This window comes from Parasteatoda tepidariorum, chromosome 2 (assembly GCF_043381705.1).
Source record: "Parasteatoda tepidariorum isolate YZ-2023 chromosome 2, CAS_Ptep_4.0, whole genome shotgun sequence".
NCBI classification, from domain to species: Eukaryota; Metazoa; Arthropoda; class Arachnida; order Araneae; family Theridiidae; genus Parasteatoda; species Parasteatoda tepidariorum.
Genome location: NC_092205.1, coordinates 87,494,629 through 87,514,471, shown reverse-complemented (window position 1 = coordinate 87,514,471; position 19,843 = coordinate 87,494,629). Strand labels below are relative to the sequence as shown.

General features: G+C 30.1%; 3 protein-coding genes across 3 annotated transcripts; 1 reads left to right on the top strand and 2 right to left on the bottom strand.

Annotated features, from left to right (window-relative positions):
* Nucleotides 1-1,698: 1,698 nt before the first annotated feature.
* LOC107452755 (zinc finger protein 155) lies at nt 1,699-4,858 on the bottom strand. The gene has a single exon (XM_016069328.3). It carries the CDS (start codon nt 4,774-4,776, stop codon nt 3,616-3,618), a length of 1,161 nt encoding a protein of 386 aa, XP_015924814.2. The 5' UTR covers nt 4,777-4,858; the 3' UTR covers nt 1,699-3,615.
* Nucleotides 4,859-4,996: 138 nt separating this feature from the next.
* On the top strand, nt 4,997-8,059 carry LOC107452756 (zinc finger protein 141). Its single transcript, XM_016069329.3, has one exon. It carries the CDS (start codon nt 5,112-5,114, stop codon nt 6,195-6,197), a length of 1,086 nt encoding a protein of 361 aa, XP_015924815.2. The 5' UTR covers nt 4,997-5,111; the 3' UTR covers nt 6,198-8,059.
* A 1,661-nt stretch (nt 8,060-9,720) lies between these two features.
* LOC107452760 (zinc finger protein OZF) lies at nt 9,721-12,091 on the bottom strand. Its single transcript, XM_016069335.3, has one exon. It carries the CDS (start codon nt 11,906-11,908, stop codon nt 10,799-10,801), a length of 1,110 nt encoding a protein of 369 aa, XP_015924821.1. The 5' UTR covers nt 11,909-12,091; the 3' UTR covers nt 9,721-10,798.
* Between the last annotated feature and the right edge of the window lie 7,752 nt (nt 12,092-19,843).

Sequence of the window (19,843 nt, the reverse complement as noted above, 5' to 3'; positions counted from 1 at the left end):
CTGAACATACTTAAATAATGCTATAGTAAATTAAATAGTTTAGTATGGCTGAAATATCATGGTTAAATATCTAGATTACGCTCTGAGTGGTCACTATTTTTTAAAAGATAAAAATAAGAAACAATGAATAAGAATTCCCTGTAATTTCCCAGTTGGTAAAGAAAAAAAAAAATCAAAATTCCCTGCATTTTCTTTGTTATCTTAGATGATTTTTAAATTCCCTGTATTTTCCAGGTTTTCCCTATGGAGAGGCAACCCTGAAACATCTAGAGGAGCAAAATTCACGTATTATGATATTTTTACAAGATTGTTTGAGGATTTTTCAACTTTGTTAGCTCATCAAATTTCACCTCCTTATTTAATTTTATAATTGGGCTTTCACTTATTCGTATTTATTTGCACCTTAATCGAGGATTTGATTTTCCATTTAATTTTTCCAATATAACTTCTAAAAACAATATTCTAGAAGAATAGAATGGAATGATAGGCTTTATATCATTTTCATTTGTTTTCAGAATCGATTGGAATTTTTGGTTCCATAGGCTCAAACTGATAAATATTTAATATCTTCCAAAACAAGGTCAGTGTTTGCTGTATCATTATGAATCTCTTAAACATGGTGCTAAGAGCAAGAAAAAATTAGCTAATAAGACAAATAAAAAACGGACACAATTTTCTTTAACTCTAACATTGTCAAATAACACGCGAGTGTTATTTGACAATGAGGGGACCATGTCAACCTTCATCTATGAAAAGGTACCCCATCATAGAATCAAGTTAACATGCCTTATATACTAGAATTTGAATTACATGTTTGTAGTGGTAGATATATATATACACTACAGCATGCAAATGTGTATTTTTTCTTTTTTACAATTTGGGATTGAGACTCTCTTATTTGTAGAAACTTCTTGATTAGTAAAAAACTATTCTTACTGCACATTTTTATCAGTGTTTTATCCAGATTTCTAAATATCATTAAGACAAACAGGATTCCGTAAAGAAGAAATAGTGTACAGAAAAATAAATCTTGGAAAAACCTTTGAAACTTGACTTTCCTTATATAAATTAAAGCTTAACAAGTAAGTTATAATTTAATTTGTTGTTTAGGGAGAGTGAGGTAAGTGAAATTTTTTTTATAACGGAGCTTAGATAAACTTCAGTATTTTTCATTAAACATATTTTTATATGACAAACTAATGGGCTTAAATAACAAAAAGTCTAGGAGCTACCTGTATTACCACAAAGCATATACAAGGGAAATGAAAAATCCAGTTTAAAGTCATGTTTTATAAACTTGATTGTTATTGTTATTCAAATTTATAAACTTAATTGTTATTTATTGATTTTTTTTCTAAAAATGACTGAAGTACTAATATGGCCTTTTATTTAATTAAAATGGTCAGGGGTATACCTTGAATATTGACAGCTTTAGTTGCAGCATAAAAAATATTAGATTGATTTTAAAATATAAAATAATTGACATAAAAATTACTAAGTATCCCAGATTGTAAATTAAACTAATGAATGAACTCTTAGGTTTACTTTCTTTTTAGCAGCCATCCATGGGCACCTAATCTTGTTCTTGAATATCTATCTATCAATTGTACAATAAATCAATGAAAACTTCAAAAATAAGAAATGATATCTTAGATAAGGCATGTTCAGAACTTTAAGACATTAATGCAAAATAAAATGTTTCTGCTTTGCCATAGTTTTATTTCTCAACAATGGAATAAACAAATGAAAAAAAAAAAAAATACAAATAATACTTACAAATGATAAAAGCATGTTTGTGAAATATAATCACAAGAAAATTTATAACAATCAACCTTGCTTAAAATTAACACATAGAATTTTCGTTTTTTCTGTATGAGTGAATAACATAAAGTTTAAAGATATTGGCAATTATTGCACCAATCATCTAAAAATAATTTATATTTTATAATTCACAAATTTTTCTATTCCAGGGATTTAATTCATTATCTTTAAAGACCATGTTTAAAATATCACTTCACCTTTTTTTCTGAAAGCAAACATCGCAGTTATTGCTTAAAGATCTTAAATTAAACAGCTCATTTTTTATTTATTTCCAAAGTGTAGAACTTTTTTAAAAAAAATTTAAATAAAAATTGTAGAAACTTATAAAATTATTTACCTATTAAGAACCTTAATGTTTTATGATCATTATTAATCTTTAGTGTTTTTTGATCAGATTAATGAAGAATAAGTTTAAACTTGTTTTGATTTGTATATAAGGTATTATTGGTCATTCATATATAAGGTAATTCAAATGACAAAACCCAATAAATTTTTATTTCCCAAAATATAAATTTGATATGAATTATAGTAAAACTAAACCAAACCAATTATAGTAAAAGTTCCAAAATCCAAATTTTTTTATTACTATTTATCACTACTTGGGTGGTGCTTAAGAGCTTAAGCAATGGTAGGTAGTAAGTAGGGGAGGACACATTGAACATTTATAAGCTGCATTAAAAAATCTTTGAACCATTCTCTCTTAACTAGTATGTAGATATTGTATGTTCAATTTATACTTCATTAAATACAAATTAAATAAATTAGTTTGTTTGCTTAATCTTGTAAATTTAAAACCCTCTCCAATTCTTTTTATAAATCAATATAGTAATTATATTAATTTAATGGAAAATTAAAAATGAAGTGAAATTTTTGAATTGATTTAACGCAACAATCCCTCCCTACCAATTGCAGAACTGTGTAAGACTTAAATAAATACTTAAAAATTGTAAATAGCTTGACTATTGAGAAGAAATAATTTTTTCTTAAATTTAAAGAAGACATGCATTATTTTGTAAAAGAAGTAAAAGGAAAGGAATATTGTATGGTATTCCAGTGTTTTTACTATACATTCGATGCATTTTGATATGGGGATGAAAAATAGGGAATTTGATAGCAAATGCCTGGAGAGGGCAGAAAAAAAAACTTAGTTAGCAAAAGAAAAATTAACCTGCTGTTTGAAAATAAACACAAATATGAGACATTGATAAACTCAAAAATTAGATTTTGCTAACTTAATCATTTAATTTGCACAAGGTAGTAATAAATGATTTTCTTTGTAATGATCAATCAAAGCAATAAATAACAGTTAAAGCAACAATAAAACTGAAATGGATATGAATACAATATGATTATGATAGGATAATCAGTTATAACAAGGTATATTAAAAAAATAACAATGGTAAATCAAACAGCCTAAAATGATAAGATATAGCTGGAATATAATTATTTTAAAGAGGCAGGGCTCTTGCTAAATTCATTGTCAAAATCTATAATGCAAGAGAACAAAAAAAAAGTAAGAGGTTTATTAGATAATGATATCACTTAGAAAAAAAAGGGTATTTTTATGAAAGATATTACAAGTACAGGAAATGGTAAAAAAGGTTATAGCAGTAAACAAAAAACACTGTTTTATCAAAATATTTTATAGAGAGATTAGAAAACATAGCTTTAAAAATTGTTACCCAATTAAACTAATTATTAAACTTGAACTGCAAATAGAAAAAAAAATAAAAAAATTCTATACACGACGATAGTAAAATTTTAGCAAATATTAGGTCATAAGAGTTGTTTTTGCTACCAAGTCGGCCGATTACATCTAAATTTTTTATGATTCCTTAAACGTGTTGCAGTTTTAAAACCTCGATTACAATCAACACATACAAATGGAGTTTCCTTGCTATGAGTGGCTACATGTTCATTTAGTTCAAACTTTACACAGAAGCTCTTAGAACACATATTACACTTATAAGGTTTATTTTTTTCATGTCTTAATAAATGTATTTTGTAAGTCTCTTTCCTGATAAAACTCCTATTACATATTTCACATTTGAAAGCTTTTTCAGGAAGATGCCAATTACGATGATTCATCAAAACTGCCTTGACGGTGAATCTTTCCCCGCATATATCACAAGCAAAAGGTTTTTCTCCAGTATGCAGGCGTTGATGTTTCTGAAGGCTTGCCTTAGAAAAGAAATTTTTGGAACAAACATCACAGTGAGCTGGTCTCTCACGAGTATGCTTTCGCATATGTACTTTTAAATAATATGCTTTGTAGAAACCTTTAGAGCAAATTGAACACACATGACTAAATTCTTCATTGTGCCTCTTTTCGTGGGATCTAAGATTATTCTTTGATGTGAATGCTTTATCGCACACAACACAAACAAAAGGTCGTTCTCCAAAATGCATTCTTCTATGATCTCGCAATTGACATTCATATTTATATGCTTTTTCACACTGATCACAAGGGTAAGGTTTTTCATCTAAGTCCAGAACTTCATCTTCTTTCTTTAAAGGCTTTGATGATATATCTATGAGATCCCCTTGTACGTCCCAGATTACACTTTGACTAGCTGATTGTTTTTCATCGGCGGAAACAAGATAGATTTGAGATGTACCATCATTGTTTACAATACGCGTTTCAACGATTTCTTGGGGCAGTTTTTTACCATCGTATATAAATTTAATTTGATCGATGTTTCCTGAGTCAGGCATTTCAACTTCACTCTCGTATTGCATATTTTCATCTGGAGTCTCCGAAAATGAATCATTCTCAGATAATGGGTCGTTTGTATCATAAACATAAGAAAGTTCATCAGATGACAGTTGATTTTCATACTTTTCTTCCCGAATACTATCATCGGAATCATTTGAATACTCAGTTAAACTATTAGGTAATATTCTTTTCGTGCATTTTGACTCTGAATTTGAGAATTTAACAATAACGGGAGGCATGTTTAATTTAAAAATGTAATTTCCTTGCTATTTGCTTACTTTCTACACACAACTCAAGCTGTCTATTTCTGCCTTAAGCAAGATATGTTTAAAAAATGAGGTTTAATTTTTTGTAACTTTGAATAGTTGATAACTGATTGAATTCAGAAAAGCTCAAAGCAAGTTGCTATTTAATTTATTACTGCCGAGTAAGGTTCTGACAAAAACAAAAATAAGCAGTTAAAAGCGTTCTAGTGTACAAAATAACAGAAAAAAAATTAAAAGCTAACTTTTTTAAAAAGTTATAATTAAGAAGTCTTATAAACTTTTCTCTGACATTATTGATTTCTTACATCATGGCACCTACAATTATTAAGCTTTCTAAACCTGATTTAGATGAAAGAAACACAGATGATACTTACGAATCAGTCTCCGAGGACATTTCTTTTTGTACTAAACTGGATAGTTTCGGAGAAGAGGAAGTATCTAGGCATTATCCTAAATATTATAATCAAGTGTTTAACTGTTATTTACAGAGTTCCGATGAAGAAGTAGATGACATAGAATCTACGGATAATTGCATTACACTTTTGAACTCATTGCCTAGAGAAATAGTTGAGACTTCTTACGAAGACAGTGACGGTAGCTCTAAAGTTATATATGTGCCTTCAACAAACCTTGTTATTGAATCTCCTGAAAAATTTGTTTCGCATACCAATTTTAAGCCAGTGACAAAAAGTGAATTTAAAAAAAGGAAAACACTATATAAGTGTGATTATTGCAATAAGGAATTTAAGTATGAGGGTCCGTTTCAGGATCATATACGTACACATCTCGGGGAAAGGCCTTTTGCCTGCGAGGTTTGCAACAAGACTTTTACTTCCCACTCTTATCTTCAAACTCATAGAAAAAGTCATAGTGATGTTTATGAACACATATGTCCAGAGTGCTCTAAAGGTTTCCACAAAAAATATTATTTACAAATTCATATGCGGAAACACACACGTGAAAGACCAGTCAAGTGTGAATATTGCTTTAAGGGATTTTATTCTTCTGGCAATCTTGCAAAGCATGTACGACAGCATACTGGAGAAAAGCCGTATAGTTGCGATGTATGTGGGGAGAGGTTTAGTACCATCACAGTAATGAAAAACCATCGTGATTGGCATTTTCCTGAGAATGCTTATAAATGTGAGATTTGCCATAAAAATTTTATCAGAAAAGAAACTTATAGGAAGCATTTACTCAGACATCAGGAAGATAAACCTTTTAAATGTGAATTATGTTCTAGAAGTTTTAGTGTTAAATTTGAATTAAAGGAACACATAGCTTCTCATAGTAAGGATCGACCATTTGCATGTGCAGAATGTAGGCGAACTTTTAAAACCTTATCTAATTTAAGGCGCCATGCTAAACTTCATACCTATCGACCTAAGTGGTAGCTTTGACATTGTAATTATCTTTATTAAAAAGTGTATTGTAACTTTCAATGGAGCCTTATTCATCAATTTTGATTATCTTGTAATATTTTATTTTGAAAATTTTCTAGAATTTTAATATTATTCGAATTGTAAAGTATAAATTGAATATTTATTTCTATATTATCTTATATCTAAATGTCTATTTGTATTTAACATTAGATTAAAATTTGGTTAAGCTGGACAATGAATTTTAAAGTAATTGTTTCAGTTGATATGAAAAATTTGATCAATCAATTTCTGTTTTAATTAAAAGGTATTTGTCTTATCTTACTTTATTTGTTTTTTCTTATGTATATTTTGTTTTTATTAACTTTTGCTCTAGTATAAAAAAAATGCCCATAAGTAATTGAGCAAGTGAAATATGCACTTTCATTGTAAACTAAAAATTAATGAAAAGGTAACATGTTTAAGTTTATCAGCATGATGAAAATAAACATAATATTTTGTTGAATTTCTTTTGGTTATGAAATTTTATTATTGAATAACCAGGGCCCAAGCTAAGGATTTCAAATTAGCTAAATATCAAAAGTATGAGCTGCATTTCAAAACTCTTAGTCAAAGGGCAATTTTAACAATTTCTTATGATTGATTTTTTAACATAGAAAACAGCAAACCAAAATACAAATCTGCTGTAAATTCAGTTATTTTATAAATGCAAAATGTAACAAAGAGTTACTTAGCAGTTGGAGAAAAGCAATAAATAAGAGAGAGGTTGAAAAATGTAGATGTTTCATCATCTTTGAGGGAAAGAAATAGGAAAATGTTCGGGTTAATTTTTGATAACATATTAGACTAAATAAGGATAAACTTTAGGCAACATTTTGTTATTGTCGCGAGAAAGCATATTTTCTACAAGAATATTTGGATGATAATTTATGGTAGTTTGTCTCATGCTTACATAATCTCTTTTGTTACTTACCTTATCTGAACTCAATATAATTCTAATTGGTTATACTTTTTAATGTAAATTATTATAATCAAAATCGAATAAATAATGTAAGACTTGTTCAGAAAAATTTCTGATATCTTTTTTTTTTCAAGATTGAGAGGAATGTATGTTTTTCTTTTCAGTGGAAAATATCATTAAAAGAAACGCAAATTTTTTCCGCAGAATTTATTATTTTCTCACATTTGAGGAGGTGTTGAATGCTTGGCAAGGGGCCTGCTTAACATAGTTTTTTATTTTTGTGCTATTAAATTCATCAAATATCTGAGTGAAAAATGTTTGAGGAGCTATGTCCTATTACTTTTGACACATTTATTTAAATAATTGCAATGTTACTTTTTGTGGTAACATTTAATTATTTATCATTGTAATTCTTTTCAATTATTTCTTTTGCATTTAAACAAAATTTACTTGTTTTAATTTGCCTTTCTGTTACTCATATTATTCTGAACTTAATTCAGTGTCATTTGAACAACAATAATAATAATTATTTGTATAGTTTTTTGCCAATTTTTTTGAGTCTGCCTTTGTGTGATTAATTTTTCTTGTTTATTATTGTAATAATTTATCATTATTCTATTACATTTATTAAAATAATTGCAATGTTACTTTTGTGATAACATTTAATTATTAATCATTGCAATTCTTTTCGATACACAAACATATGTATCATATACATGAACCTATGTATTCAATACATGAAGATATGTATTTTCATTACAAGAACATTTGTATCCATATCTTTCTTGCTGTTTTCTAAAGCAATACTTTTTTGTTATGGAAAATATCTTTTTAAGTTGTATTATTTTGCTCATTTCATTCATATATATATATTTTTCTCTTAAACTTGCTGACAAATAAAAAATCAATAAATGTGTGTATTTTCATTAATTCAATAATACAGTGAAACCTCTCAGTAGCAACCACTCTTCTTTCCACAGTTAAATGATCATTAATGGATGTTGGTGGTCCTTAGAGGTTACCTCCATTGACTTCAAAATTGTTATCAAAGGTACATGATTTTTCGCAAACAATTTTAATTTTTGTTAGTTTCATTTTCTTGGTGCGAAAAACCACTTCTTAAGTTTAGAAATGCCATATACTTAAGTTTATATTTAGTATTTTAGTCAAATATTTAAATTACATAATCATTTCAATAATTTTGTCTTTTATTTTTATTACTCTACATTTAAATTGAAAGTTTTATGTTAATTAAATGTGTTATGTTATGTATTTATATTAATTAATTGCAAGTTAAATATTCTTAAAGAATTACGATACATCAAATAAAAAAGAATAAATTTAAATAAGAAAAATCTGATTTTTCCAAACCTTTCTTAAGACATACAATCATAATCTACATTTTCAAATTATTCTGAAGAATGTTTATGGTGAATCTCTGCGGTTGATAAGATGCTTCCAAGTATAGTGCTGTTATCTTGAAACTTCCATTCCTACATGGAAACAATACTAAGATAGAGTTAGATCTAAAAATGTAATCTTTGGAAATAAATTGAAGACTATCGCTATATTTTTTACTCCTGTTAGCTAGGCAAAAGTAAACTCAGCTAAGAGTTTTTAATTTTTCGGGAATGTTATTTTTATTTTATGCGTGTTTTTCATTTTTAAATTGAATTCAGTGGTGCCTGGCTAACGAAAAAATATCATTAATTATTATGAATTTATTTTAACAGATAAGTTTTTTTTAAATTTTTTTTTTTTAACAACAGACGGAAAAAAAATTCTAGTTGATTACAGATTTAATGACCTATCTAAATATCTTTCCTTATAAAAATAATAATCAAATAAAGAATCCTTTTAATATTTAGAATAAGTTCAGGAAAATATGTCAAAGAAAATTTATGTACCAAAAAGGTGCTTGTCCTAAAATGTTTACAAAAATATTTTAACTATTGCATTTTTATTTAAAGTAAGAAAAAAGAAAAGTAAAGTTAAAAGTAGAAATAATTTCTGAGAATACTGCATATGCAATTTATAAGTATTTGATTTCAAAGAGGTCAAGTTTGAAAATATAAATAAAGTAAGATAATAGCGAGATAGATAAATTTGCAAAATCAAGGAAATAAATAAAACATGACCTGTGTTACTTGTTCTCTTGCTACACGCTAAGTCAGGGTGCCGATCACTGATGCCATCGACTTTCGCTCGGACAAGGAGAGACTGAAAGAAGGGCAGGGGCGAAGACTTCACAAAATCTTTTCGGTTCTTTTAGATTCATATTTCCCCTTTTTTTTCAATTCAATTTACAAAACATTTTTTATGACGATAAATAAATTTGAGAATGGTGTGAATAAAAAATAAAATATTTTGTGAAGTGTCCGTTTCTAAGTTAAAATATTTTGTGAAAGGTTCATTTTTACAAAAAAAATATTCCGTGAAGAGTCCCGTAACGGACCCAAATTTCTTCAAAACAGACCCCTAATTAAAGATATAGATTTCTATTTTAAAATTACTTTAATGCAGTTTATTTTTATAAATTTTTGGAAGGATATTGTATATATGTAACAAACGACAAGCTTCATGAAATTATTTATTTATAATGAAATACATAAAAGTACAATTATACAGATGAAGTCTATTTTGATAGATCACTACATCTACTTCTAAAAATCTTATCAGAGTAACTAAATTCAAAAAGTGAACAGTAACAATTAATTGGCAGAAAGAGTAAAGTAGGGGTGAACAACCTTTTTGAGTTAAGGGCCACTCGTACAGCAGGTTGACTAATGAAGGCCACACACACATATCAAGTCATGTTGGAGGCAAAAATGATAATTTTTATGTAAATGTTAGCACTTAATTTTTGTATTAAAAAAATTAGAATATTTGGAGGATAATTAAATACTTTTATTTACTAGAATTCGTTTAAAAAAAATTTCCCTTTAACCAATAATTGATTTAGCAAATATATATTATAGGAAAAATATAAATTCCAAAAAAAAAAAAAAAAAAAACTTTACTTTTCTGAAANAAAAAAAAAAAAAAAAAGCACATATTTTAATTAAAGAAAATTTATAGGATTTAAACCAAAAATTTAAACATAACCATTATAGTACAAGATTAGATTTTATATTTACTTAGTCAATGAAAACTGCAAAAATGAAGAGAGTTTAAAAGTGATTACTCAAACTCGAAAATTGCACATTGTAATACCGTATTAAAAATACTGTTTTTTAAAAACGATGTAGAATTTTGTAACAATAACCATTGAAAAGCGATTGAGAAACAAAATAGACTTACAACGGAATCGGTGCAAATAGAGTGCATCAAAAATTATAACTCAAATTATAGATTAAAAAATTTCTCGAATTTTATTTTTTAAGAAAAAAATAATTGCGTTCATAAGCTCTAGTGGGCCACAGGTTGTACATCCCTAGAGTTAAGTATACATTATCAATCTTAAGCTTTCATAAAAGAAAAAATTATTTTTTTATAAATTTAAATCTTAACAATCATTTTATATTATACATGAATAATGAGTACCATAACAAACTCTAATGAGAACATAGTGTAGTTACATCATCATTGCATAATATGTCACCAAGCTGGATTTAGACAAATATTAACCGCAATCAACTTTTTACAATTCCTTGCCTTACCACAATGGTCGATTACAAAGAGTTTTCTTGTGATACCTCAATTTTGTAAGTGTTTTAAAAGATTTAGTACAATCTTCACAAGCATAAGGTTTCTTGTCACTATGGGAGGCCATATGTTCACTTAGTTCAAACTTTACGACAAAACCTTTCGAGCATATGTGACACTTAAAAGGTTTATCCTTTTTATGCCTCAGCAAATGAACTTTATAACTCTCTTTTCTAATAAAAGCTTTAGAACACAATTCACACTCAATTCTATCTTCAGGAAAATGCCATGCACGATGATTTTTCATGACAGTCACAGAGCCAAACTTTTCATCACAGTAATCACACTTGTATGGCTTTTCCCCAGTATGCAAGCGCTTATGTTTGACGAGATTTCCTTGGGAATGGAATCTTTTGAAGCAAATGTCACACTGTACAGGTCTTTCTTTCGTATGTTTTCGCATGTGAATATTTAAAAAGTTTTTCTGCAGAAACCCTTTCGAGCATACAGTGCAAAAATGCTTGAAAACTTTGTTATGTCGTTTGGCGTGTGAGTCACGGTTGTTTTTGGATGTGAAACCTTTATTGCATACATCACAAATAAAAGGCCTCTCATTAGTGTGTGAGCGCTCATGATCCCGAAGCTGACATTCATATTGGTATCGTTTATCGCAATGTTTACACTCCCATCGTTTTTTATATTTTTGTCCACTTTTGCGCTTTTTAATAGGTTTCGAATCACTTTCTTCCCTATCCGAAGGAATAAAATACACACCCCCATCGTTATATAACTCCAATATTTGAGGTAGTTTACAATCAAAAGCTTGAGATGAATCATAACTTTCTTCATCAAACGTTTGTATAGTGGCTGATTCGTTAGCATCAATTTCATCATTTTCAGATTTCACATCATCATTTTCTTCATCGTATTGCGTTACGTACAATACATTACCGTCATCTGTGGTAATGGAAAAATTACCATAAAACTGTTGTTTACTGTCACCATCATCTTCATACTCATCATCAGCACTCATTTGATTTGTATCCGATTCAACGTAATCATCTTCACAATTTTCCTCGCATATTTCCGAATTCGATATCTTTATAATTATGGGACCCATGATTAACAAACTATACTACGATGAACCTTCTGATAAACTTTGTTATTAATACGACAAATAATTCGTTAATTAAAATTATTTCTCCTTGCTTATGCTGCTTTTTTTCACCATTTATAATTATTATCGATACGTTTTTGGTTGCCAATTTCTGCTAAGTTTCAACACAATTTTTTGAATTTCAAACAGTCAATGAAGTATAGATGGCGCAGCGCGAAATTCTCTAACGGTCACAGGTTCGTCAACCACTCCAAGTGAAGAGCCATTCTTACTGGATGAAATTTACTTACCACTGGTCGCCATCGAGGAAATATGGGAATCTGATTGGTGAAATATATTTTGCTGGAAAAAAAGATCACCACATAGGTTTTTTTTTTCTCTCGGTGGGGATCGGCAATCGTATGCAGTAGGAATGCTCCCTGAGAATGGTTAATTAAAGATCATTTAAACTGTACACGATAAGCAAAAATCCGATGACCCTCGAAGAAAAAAGAGAAATTGATTTATGAAATATATTTTCGCGTGAAAGACTCACCAATCAGATTTTCCTTATTCCCGGCAGTCATCGCAGATGCGTGAATTAGATGCAGTGTCAAAGATTCCTTAGTAGATGGAGTACTTTATTTACGTCACGGTAGAAGAAGCAGATACCTAAAAAAAAAAAGATTTTTATTTTTTATTGGCGATCGCAATGCTCGAATACGCCATCTGGGGCTGGGGAGAGACCGGTTTCATGCCTTTGGCTCTTTTCCTTTACCTCTCCTCCTCTTTTCTGTTGTATAGGAATGTACTACGATATTTTCCCTTTTCTTAATATTTTTCCTCTTTATTTAATAAAAATATTTTTTAAAATTTCCTTGATGCCTTTCTTTAGAACTATGTTTAATGCAGTTTTCAGTTCCAGATAATTTTCCAACTGAAAAGATTTTAATCTATATGAAAATCAAGAGAGAAACTAACGTACTTCCTTCCTCTATGACTCTCCACACGGGGAAAGCATGTGAAGTGTTGCCATAGGTAGAGAGTTCTTCTCTACGCCCCCTGCAGCCCATTTCGATCGCCAATACTTTGCTTTCTCGTTTTCCTTTCTTTTTATTCAACTAACTGTTTCTTAAGCTGATTCGAATGGAAAATGAGGACATTTTAACGTCAGAATGGCCGAATGTAATAACAGGGCAAATTGGATCATATACTTCCTCGTTGAAAGGCGACAGCCAAACCAGAAGGGGAAGCCTCGGTATCCAGACGGGAAAAGTCTCGAATAATTTAATAACTCTTGTTTTTTTCCATTTAGCAATCTAATGGAGTATTTTTTCTTGATCCGAGAACATTGCCTGCAGCTCTCTCCGGTCATGATATCGCTGTTAAACTTATTTCCTTTTTTTTATTAAATGTTAAATTTCATTATTAAATTATCGTCTTTTTTCTTCTCTTGCTNTACAAAATAGACACGCAATTATAGTCACTTAGTTGCCTATGCCTATATTGTAAACTTACGAGTATAAGGGTCCTATGTAGAAATATATAGGACCGTTACAGGCTTGAAATACAGGACCAATTTTGTATTTACATCTATTGAACTTGGAAAGACATAAAAATATTTTAACAATAAACATTCTATACCTAGTTTCGTCACAAATGATTCACAATACATACAAATATACCTATAACAGAGTTTTCCTTTTTGATAAGACATTTTCGTTTATTTCACAAGAATATATATTATACTACAAGAATAATAGGTATTTTTCTCTGACTTTATCTCTTTATATTAACATATTTAGCAAAGTATTTCCTCAGCAGGTAAGAGAATTCTGGGCAGTATTATATAGTTACGTTTTGTGAATCCTGTAAGTCATCTCCATAAAAAATGACAGTCTGGCTATTTTTCCCTTCAGAATCTGTCTGAAAATGAATAAAAAAAAAAGAAATCAAACGTTTAGCCTAATTACTATTCAAAAAGTCACATCTATTGAACCAAGATAAAAAAAAAGGGCATCAAGATGAATGTGGCAATAGATATATCAAATTACCACCGGAAAAAAGAAAAAGAAAAACTTAATATTTAAAAAAATCATTTGTAAAAATAAATAATTAGACACAATTGTATCATCTATTTGATCTGTTAAGATTTCATTCATAAACGTAAAATTTTAACCTTCAATACATTAGTTTCAAAATCAAATGCAACTAAAAGAATAACTTTTGCTGTAGAAACAATGAATTTGTATCAATAACAGACCATTCTAATTTCATTCAAATTTAGCACTCATACAGAGCACTAAAGAGAGAGAGAGAGAGAGAGATTACCCGGAATAACTTTTGTTCTAATGATGGGATTTATGAAAACTAATAAGTGACGATCTTAACAGATCAAAGGGGTGAACTCAAGCTTTAACTAATTAGTGTTAACTATGGACAAATTAATATATATTAATTATGTTGCAGATTTTGACACAACACACTCCCTCTAAACTTTTTACATTTTTCTAGTGAACTTTTTTTCTACTTTCATCAAATTTTAATTATTAGTTTTTTTTAACAGTTTAAGTTTCACTTTTAAAAACAAAGTAAGAACCCCAGTTGTTTACATCAACAATTATCTTAAAATGCCAAACAAGCAAAAAATACATACGATCCAAGCACAGAATTTTTTAAATTAAAATTAATTTTCACTAAGATTCAGCATTCTTGAAAATGAGGTAATTGCTTAAGTAAACATTTAATGAATTATATATGTATAATAAAGTACATTAGTTAAAAGTTTGTAAAATATAATTTTATAACGACTAATATTCAGAAATAAATTGCTTGATAGATTCACTCAGAATTTCCATCCAGAAAGATCTGTAGTAAGGTAAGGGTAGAGTTTAAAATTGTGCCTTTGGAAGGAATGGTGTACCAAAAATATTTCACATTAGTAATGCAATGAACTTTGTCACAAAAAAAAAATGTTTCATTACATACTATGAAAAATTAAGCACATATAACCGCATCAATATTGTATTATAAAAACAAAATGGTGAGTTGTAATGTTAAATATTGTTTGAAGCTTCTATTTGGAATTACTGTTAAAATAAAACACGTACATATATTGTGAGAAATTGTTCAAGGTAAAGTTTTAATTTTTGCGGAAAATTTGTGCATTTTTGAGTGGAGCTCTAAGCATCCATTTTTCCTTGCAAATTATAATAGAAAATTGAATAGAATAGTTATAGAATAAAATAGAATAAAAATATAGAATAAAGTAGATAAGCTGTAGCCATAATAGGAAATAGCTAGGCGACAAAATTACCCGTTAACCGCCCATCAAAAAGTTAATCGATGCATGGGTTATCAACGTTTTATGGATGTAAATAATGTATAGTCAAAATTTCTGGCGGACAGTTCACAATCTCTTTTTACAGTTAGTATTTATCATAAAACTGAACAGTATTGATGCAGTTTCAATAGGTACCAAAGAGACTAATAAAATAGACTGAGACGCGATGACTCAGGGGATAGAGCGCTCGCCTTCCATTGTGGCGAACCGGGTTCGAATCCCAGTCGATACGAATTCCGCATCCGGCTTGCTCCGACCACAGTGCTGACGTGAAATATCCTCAGTGGTAGACGGATTATGGATTAGAGTCCCCTTGCCATTAGGCTAACCGCGTTAGGTTCTCGTGGTCTTCCTCTCCATGTAACGCAAATGAGGGTTGGCTCCATCAAAAGTCTTCCACGGAAGCAAATCTCTCCCAATACTAGATCCAGGAGTTCCCTTGTCTTCTGGATTGGGTTCAAAATTGCAAGGCTACTCCGTTGAGTATTAGTTGTCGTAAACCTATAAAATTAGGTCGGCTGTTCAACGACGGCTATAAAATAAAAATAATAAAATAGACTGTACCAATATTAGTATTTTTGCTACCTATTAAAACTACACCCAAGTTAAAAAGTCAGCAGAAAACTTTTTTAAAAAAAGTTCCTTAATCGTTTTGGCACAAAATTCCGCAGTTTTTATTAAGGAATAGCAAACGCTTTGTTTAGTTTTTTTTCCCTTTAAAAATCAGGGTGCGTAGCATTTCAAAAAGTTTTTAAAGGTGCTTATTTTTGATTTAAATTTAAGATTGCTAATCTTCAACTCCGTAGCCTTGCAATTTTGAACCTAATCCAGAAATCAAAGAAACTCCTGGATCAAGTATTGGGAGAAACTTGCCTCTGCAGAGGAATTTTGATGGAACTAACCCGCATTTGCGTTCAATGGAGAGAAAAATAACGAAAACTTCTAACTCTTAACCTTACAACAAGGGGACTTTAAAACATGATCTGTTTACCACTGGCGATAATTTACGTTATCACTCTGGTTGGTGCTAACCGGGTACGGAATTCGTATCGACCAGCCATGCCTGGGATTCGAATCCGGGCCACTTCATCGGTAGGCAAACTCTCTACTCCCTGAGCCACCACGGCTCCAAGAGTATATTTATAATCATCCAGTTAAGATCAATATAATACTTTTAATGAAATACTAATACAATCTAGAATATGACACTCACGAATAATTTTGTCACTTAAATTTTTCCACTCTAAAAACCTCTTCTGTTCTAAATATTTCATAGCCATAGAGTCCACTTGAAATATTGACGTTTTATTTTCCTCTAATATAAAAAAAAAAGAAATATTAAAGATTGCCAAGTATAGAAGTAAAAGATTGAATTTTCACATGAAAATTCATCCTTTCATTTTATTATTTTAAATTTATGATTAAATTGCGATGAAAAAGTCGTCATCAAAATGTTATTTATACGATTTAATGTATTTTACAATTTTTTTTAACCTAAGTCGCTTTCTTTTTGCTTCGAAGAGATCATTTTAATATGGGTCGTCGATACTGCCAACATGAATAATGCTCGTTGTAAGCATAACTATTTGACGAGTCCTCAGTTCGTTTAATAAACTGAATTGAAGATTTCTTATACAGGCTTTTATATTCTTTGAATTTATCCATCTTTTCATCTACTTTCCTTTTTGAAATAAAGTGACGGCTTACTTTTATATTGCTTATAAAGTTATAAAAGTACTTACGCGACTGAATAAACTTATTACTTTTTCCTTCATCGTAGGATATCATTCTTCCAAATCATTCATAAGTTCTTTGATGGCACTTTTTGATTTTCTGCAAGATGTCCCATGCGCATCTTGGAAAATATTTTTAATTTCTCGACACCCTTGCATCGATGCTGATGACGAAACAATTAATTATCTCTAAGATGGAACTGTGGATGAAATTTCTGATGGTTCAACATGAACAAACAATCAAAACAAATTGCTATTCGTATGTTGGATCATCATAAATCTGTCTGAATTCGCTATTCGTATGTTGGACCATCATAAATCTGTCTGAATTCGCTATTCGTATGTTGGACCATCATAAATTTGTCTGAATTCGCTATTCGTATGTTGGACCATCATAAATCTGTCTGAATTCGCTATTCGTATGTTGGACCATCTTAAATCTGTCTGAATTCGCTATTCGTATGTTGGACCATCATAAATCTGTCTGAATTCGCTATTCGTATGCTGGACCATCATAAATCTGTCTGAATTCGCTATTCGTATGTTGGACCATCATAAATCTGTCTGAATTCGCTATTCGTATGCTGGACCATCACAAATCTGTCTGAATTCGCTATTCGTATGTTGGACCATCATAAACCTGTATGAATTCCTACATGGGATGATGGTTACTCTTACCATCAAAAATATGATGATTCATGATGGAATTATAGATGGTTAGCATCAAGATTATGTTAGTCCATCAATGAAAAAACATCAAAAATTTCAGTAGGACTTGAATAGTCCATTTTTGAAAATTAAATTCTTTTGTCCTTTTATGGAATAAAATAATTTAAGACCAAGACGTTAAGAATTCCACATTTCTCTTAAAATGACCCCTGACGTTTAACATGTGCTAAATCTTAAGAATTATGCCCTTAATCATAAGAAGATTAATATTATCTGCTCTAGTGGTGTAGAATAAACGACCTCAAAGTCCTGAAACTTAAGAACTGGAGGGGAGTTGCCATGGACAGAGGGAGCTGGAGAAGGCGTGCTGTTGAGGCAGCCAAGGCCTGCAAAGGGCTGTTGCGCTCCTGAAGAAGAAGAGTGGTGTAGAATTGGGGGCCCCCTTGGGTTTGGTGACAATTTTCGTTCCGTTTTGATGAAATATCATTTCTGGTTACTATGATATATTTTGTGGTCTTTACCTTCAATGACGTCACTGCCATATTTAAAATGAAAGATATTGTGTAAAAAGTGAAATAACTTGATTATGTTTTGAAACATTAAACCCTTATTATTATTTCTTGCACTAAACAATTTAACATAATCTAAAAATATTTACAACAATACTTAAGCTTATTAAACTGTTACAGAAATAGATGAAAAACTGTATTTATGCCATTGTTTGAACAATGAGTATGATTTTAAAACATTGTTGACAAAAAATCTTTTAAATCCGTCAACAAAGGTAAAAAAAGAATTCATTTCTCATTCTTGTTTGAGATTTCTCAAGTGAACTACTTACTTTTTGAGTAAAAATTCAAAAAGGCGCTTATTGATATTATGAGTGAATATTATATATTTGCTCTCTTGAATAATTGGGAGAAGGAACGGGAGAAATATCCCAGACCTAATCGTATGTATAAAAATCATATTTTTCATATTTTCGTAATTTTAAATATTTATGGATACCTGACTAGAACAGTTAAGGAATATCTAAAACTTGTGTACAACATAAATGTTTCTTTGGAATTTTTAATAAATATAAGTAAAAAAGTTCTGATTTTGTAAATTATAACTTTCTTATAGATTTTAAGAGAGCCTTCAATATTAATTTTAATACGCTTTGAAGTTAAAGGAGAAGAAAGAAGTTAGAGTCATGCAAAAACATAAACAAAATATAGATNCTCATAAATCTGTCTGAATTCGCTATTCGTATGTTGGACCCTCATAAATCTGTCTGAATTCGCTATTCGTATGTTGGACCCTCATAAATCTGTCTGAATTCGCTATTCGTATGTTGGACCCTCATAAATCTGTCTGAATTCGCTATTCGTATGTTGGACCCTCATAAATCTGTCTGAATTCGCTATTCGTATGTTGGACCCTCATAAATCTGTCTGAATTCGCTATTCGTATGTTGGACCCTCATAAATCTGTCTGAATTCGCTATTCGTATGTTGGACCCTCATAAATCTGTCTGAATTCGCTATTCGTATGTTGGACCCTCATAAATCTGTCTGAATTCGCTATTCGTATGTTGGACCCTCATAAATCTGTCTGAATTCGCTATTCGTATGTTGGACCCTCATAAATCTGTCTGAATTCGCTATTCGTATGTTGGACCCTCATAAATCTGTCTGAATTCGCTATTCGTATGTTGGACCCTCATAAATCTGTCTGAATTCGCTATTCGTATGTTGGACCCTCATAAATCTGTCTGAATTCGCTATTCGTATGTTGGACCATCATAAATATGTCTGAATTCGCTATTCGTATGTTGGACCCTCATAAATCTGTCTGAATTCGCTATTCGTATGTTGGACCATCATAAATCTGTATGAATTCCTACATGGGATGATGGTTACTCTTACCATCAAAAATATGATGATTCATGATAGAATTATAGATGGTTAGCATCAAGATTATGTTAGTCCATCAATGACAAAACATCAAAAATTTCGGTAGGACTTGAATAGTCCGTTTTTAAAAATTAAATTATTTTGTCTCTTTATGGAATAAAATAATTTAAAACCAAGTCGTTAGGAGATCCATATTTCTCTTAAAATGACCCCTGACGTTTAACATGTGCTAAATCTTAAGAATTATGCCCTTAATCATAAGAAGATTAATATTATCTGCTCTAGTGGTGTAGAATTGGGGGCCCCCTTCGTTTGG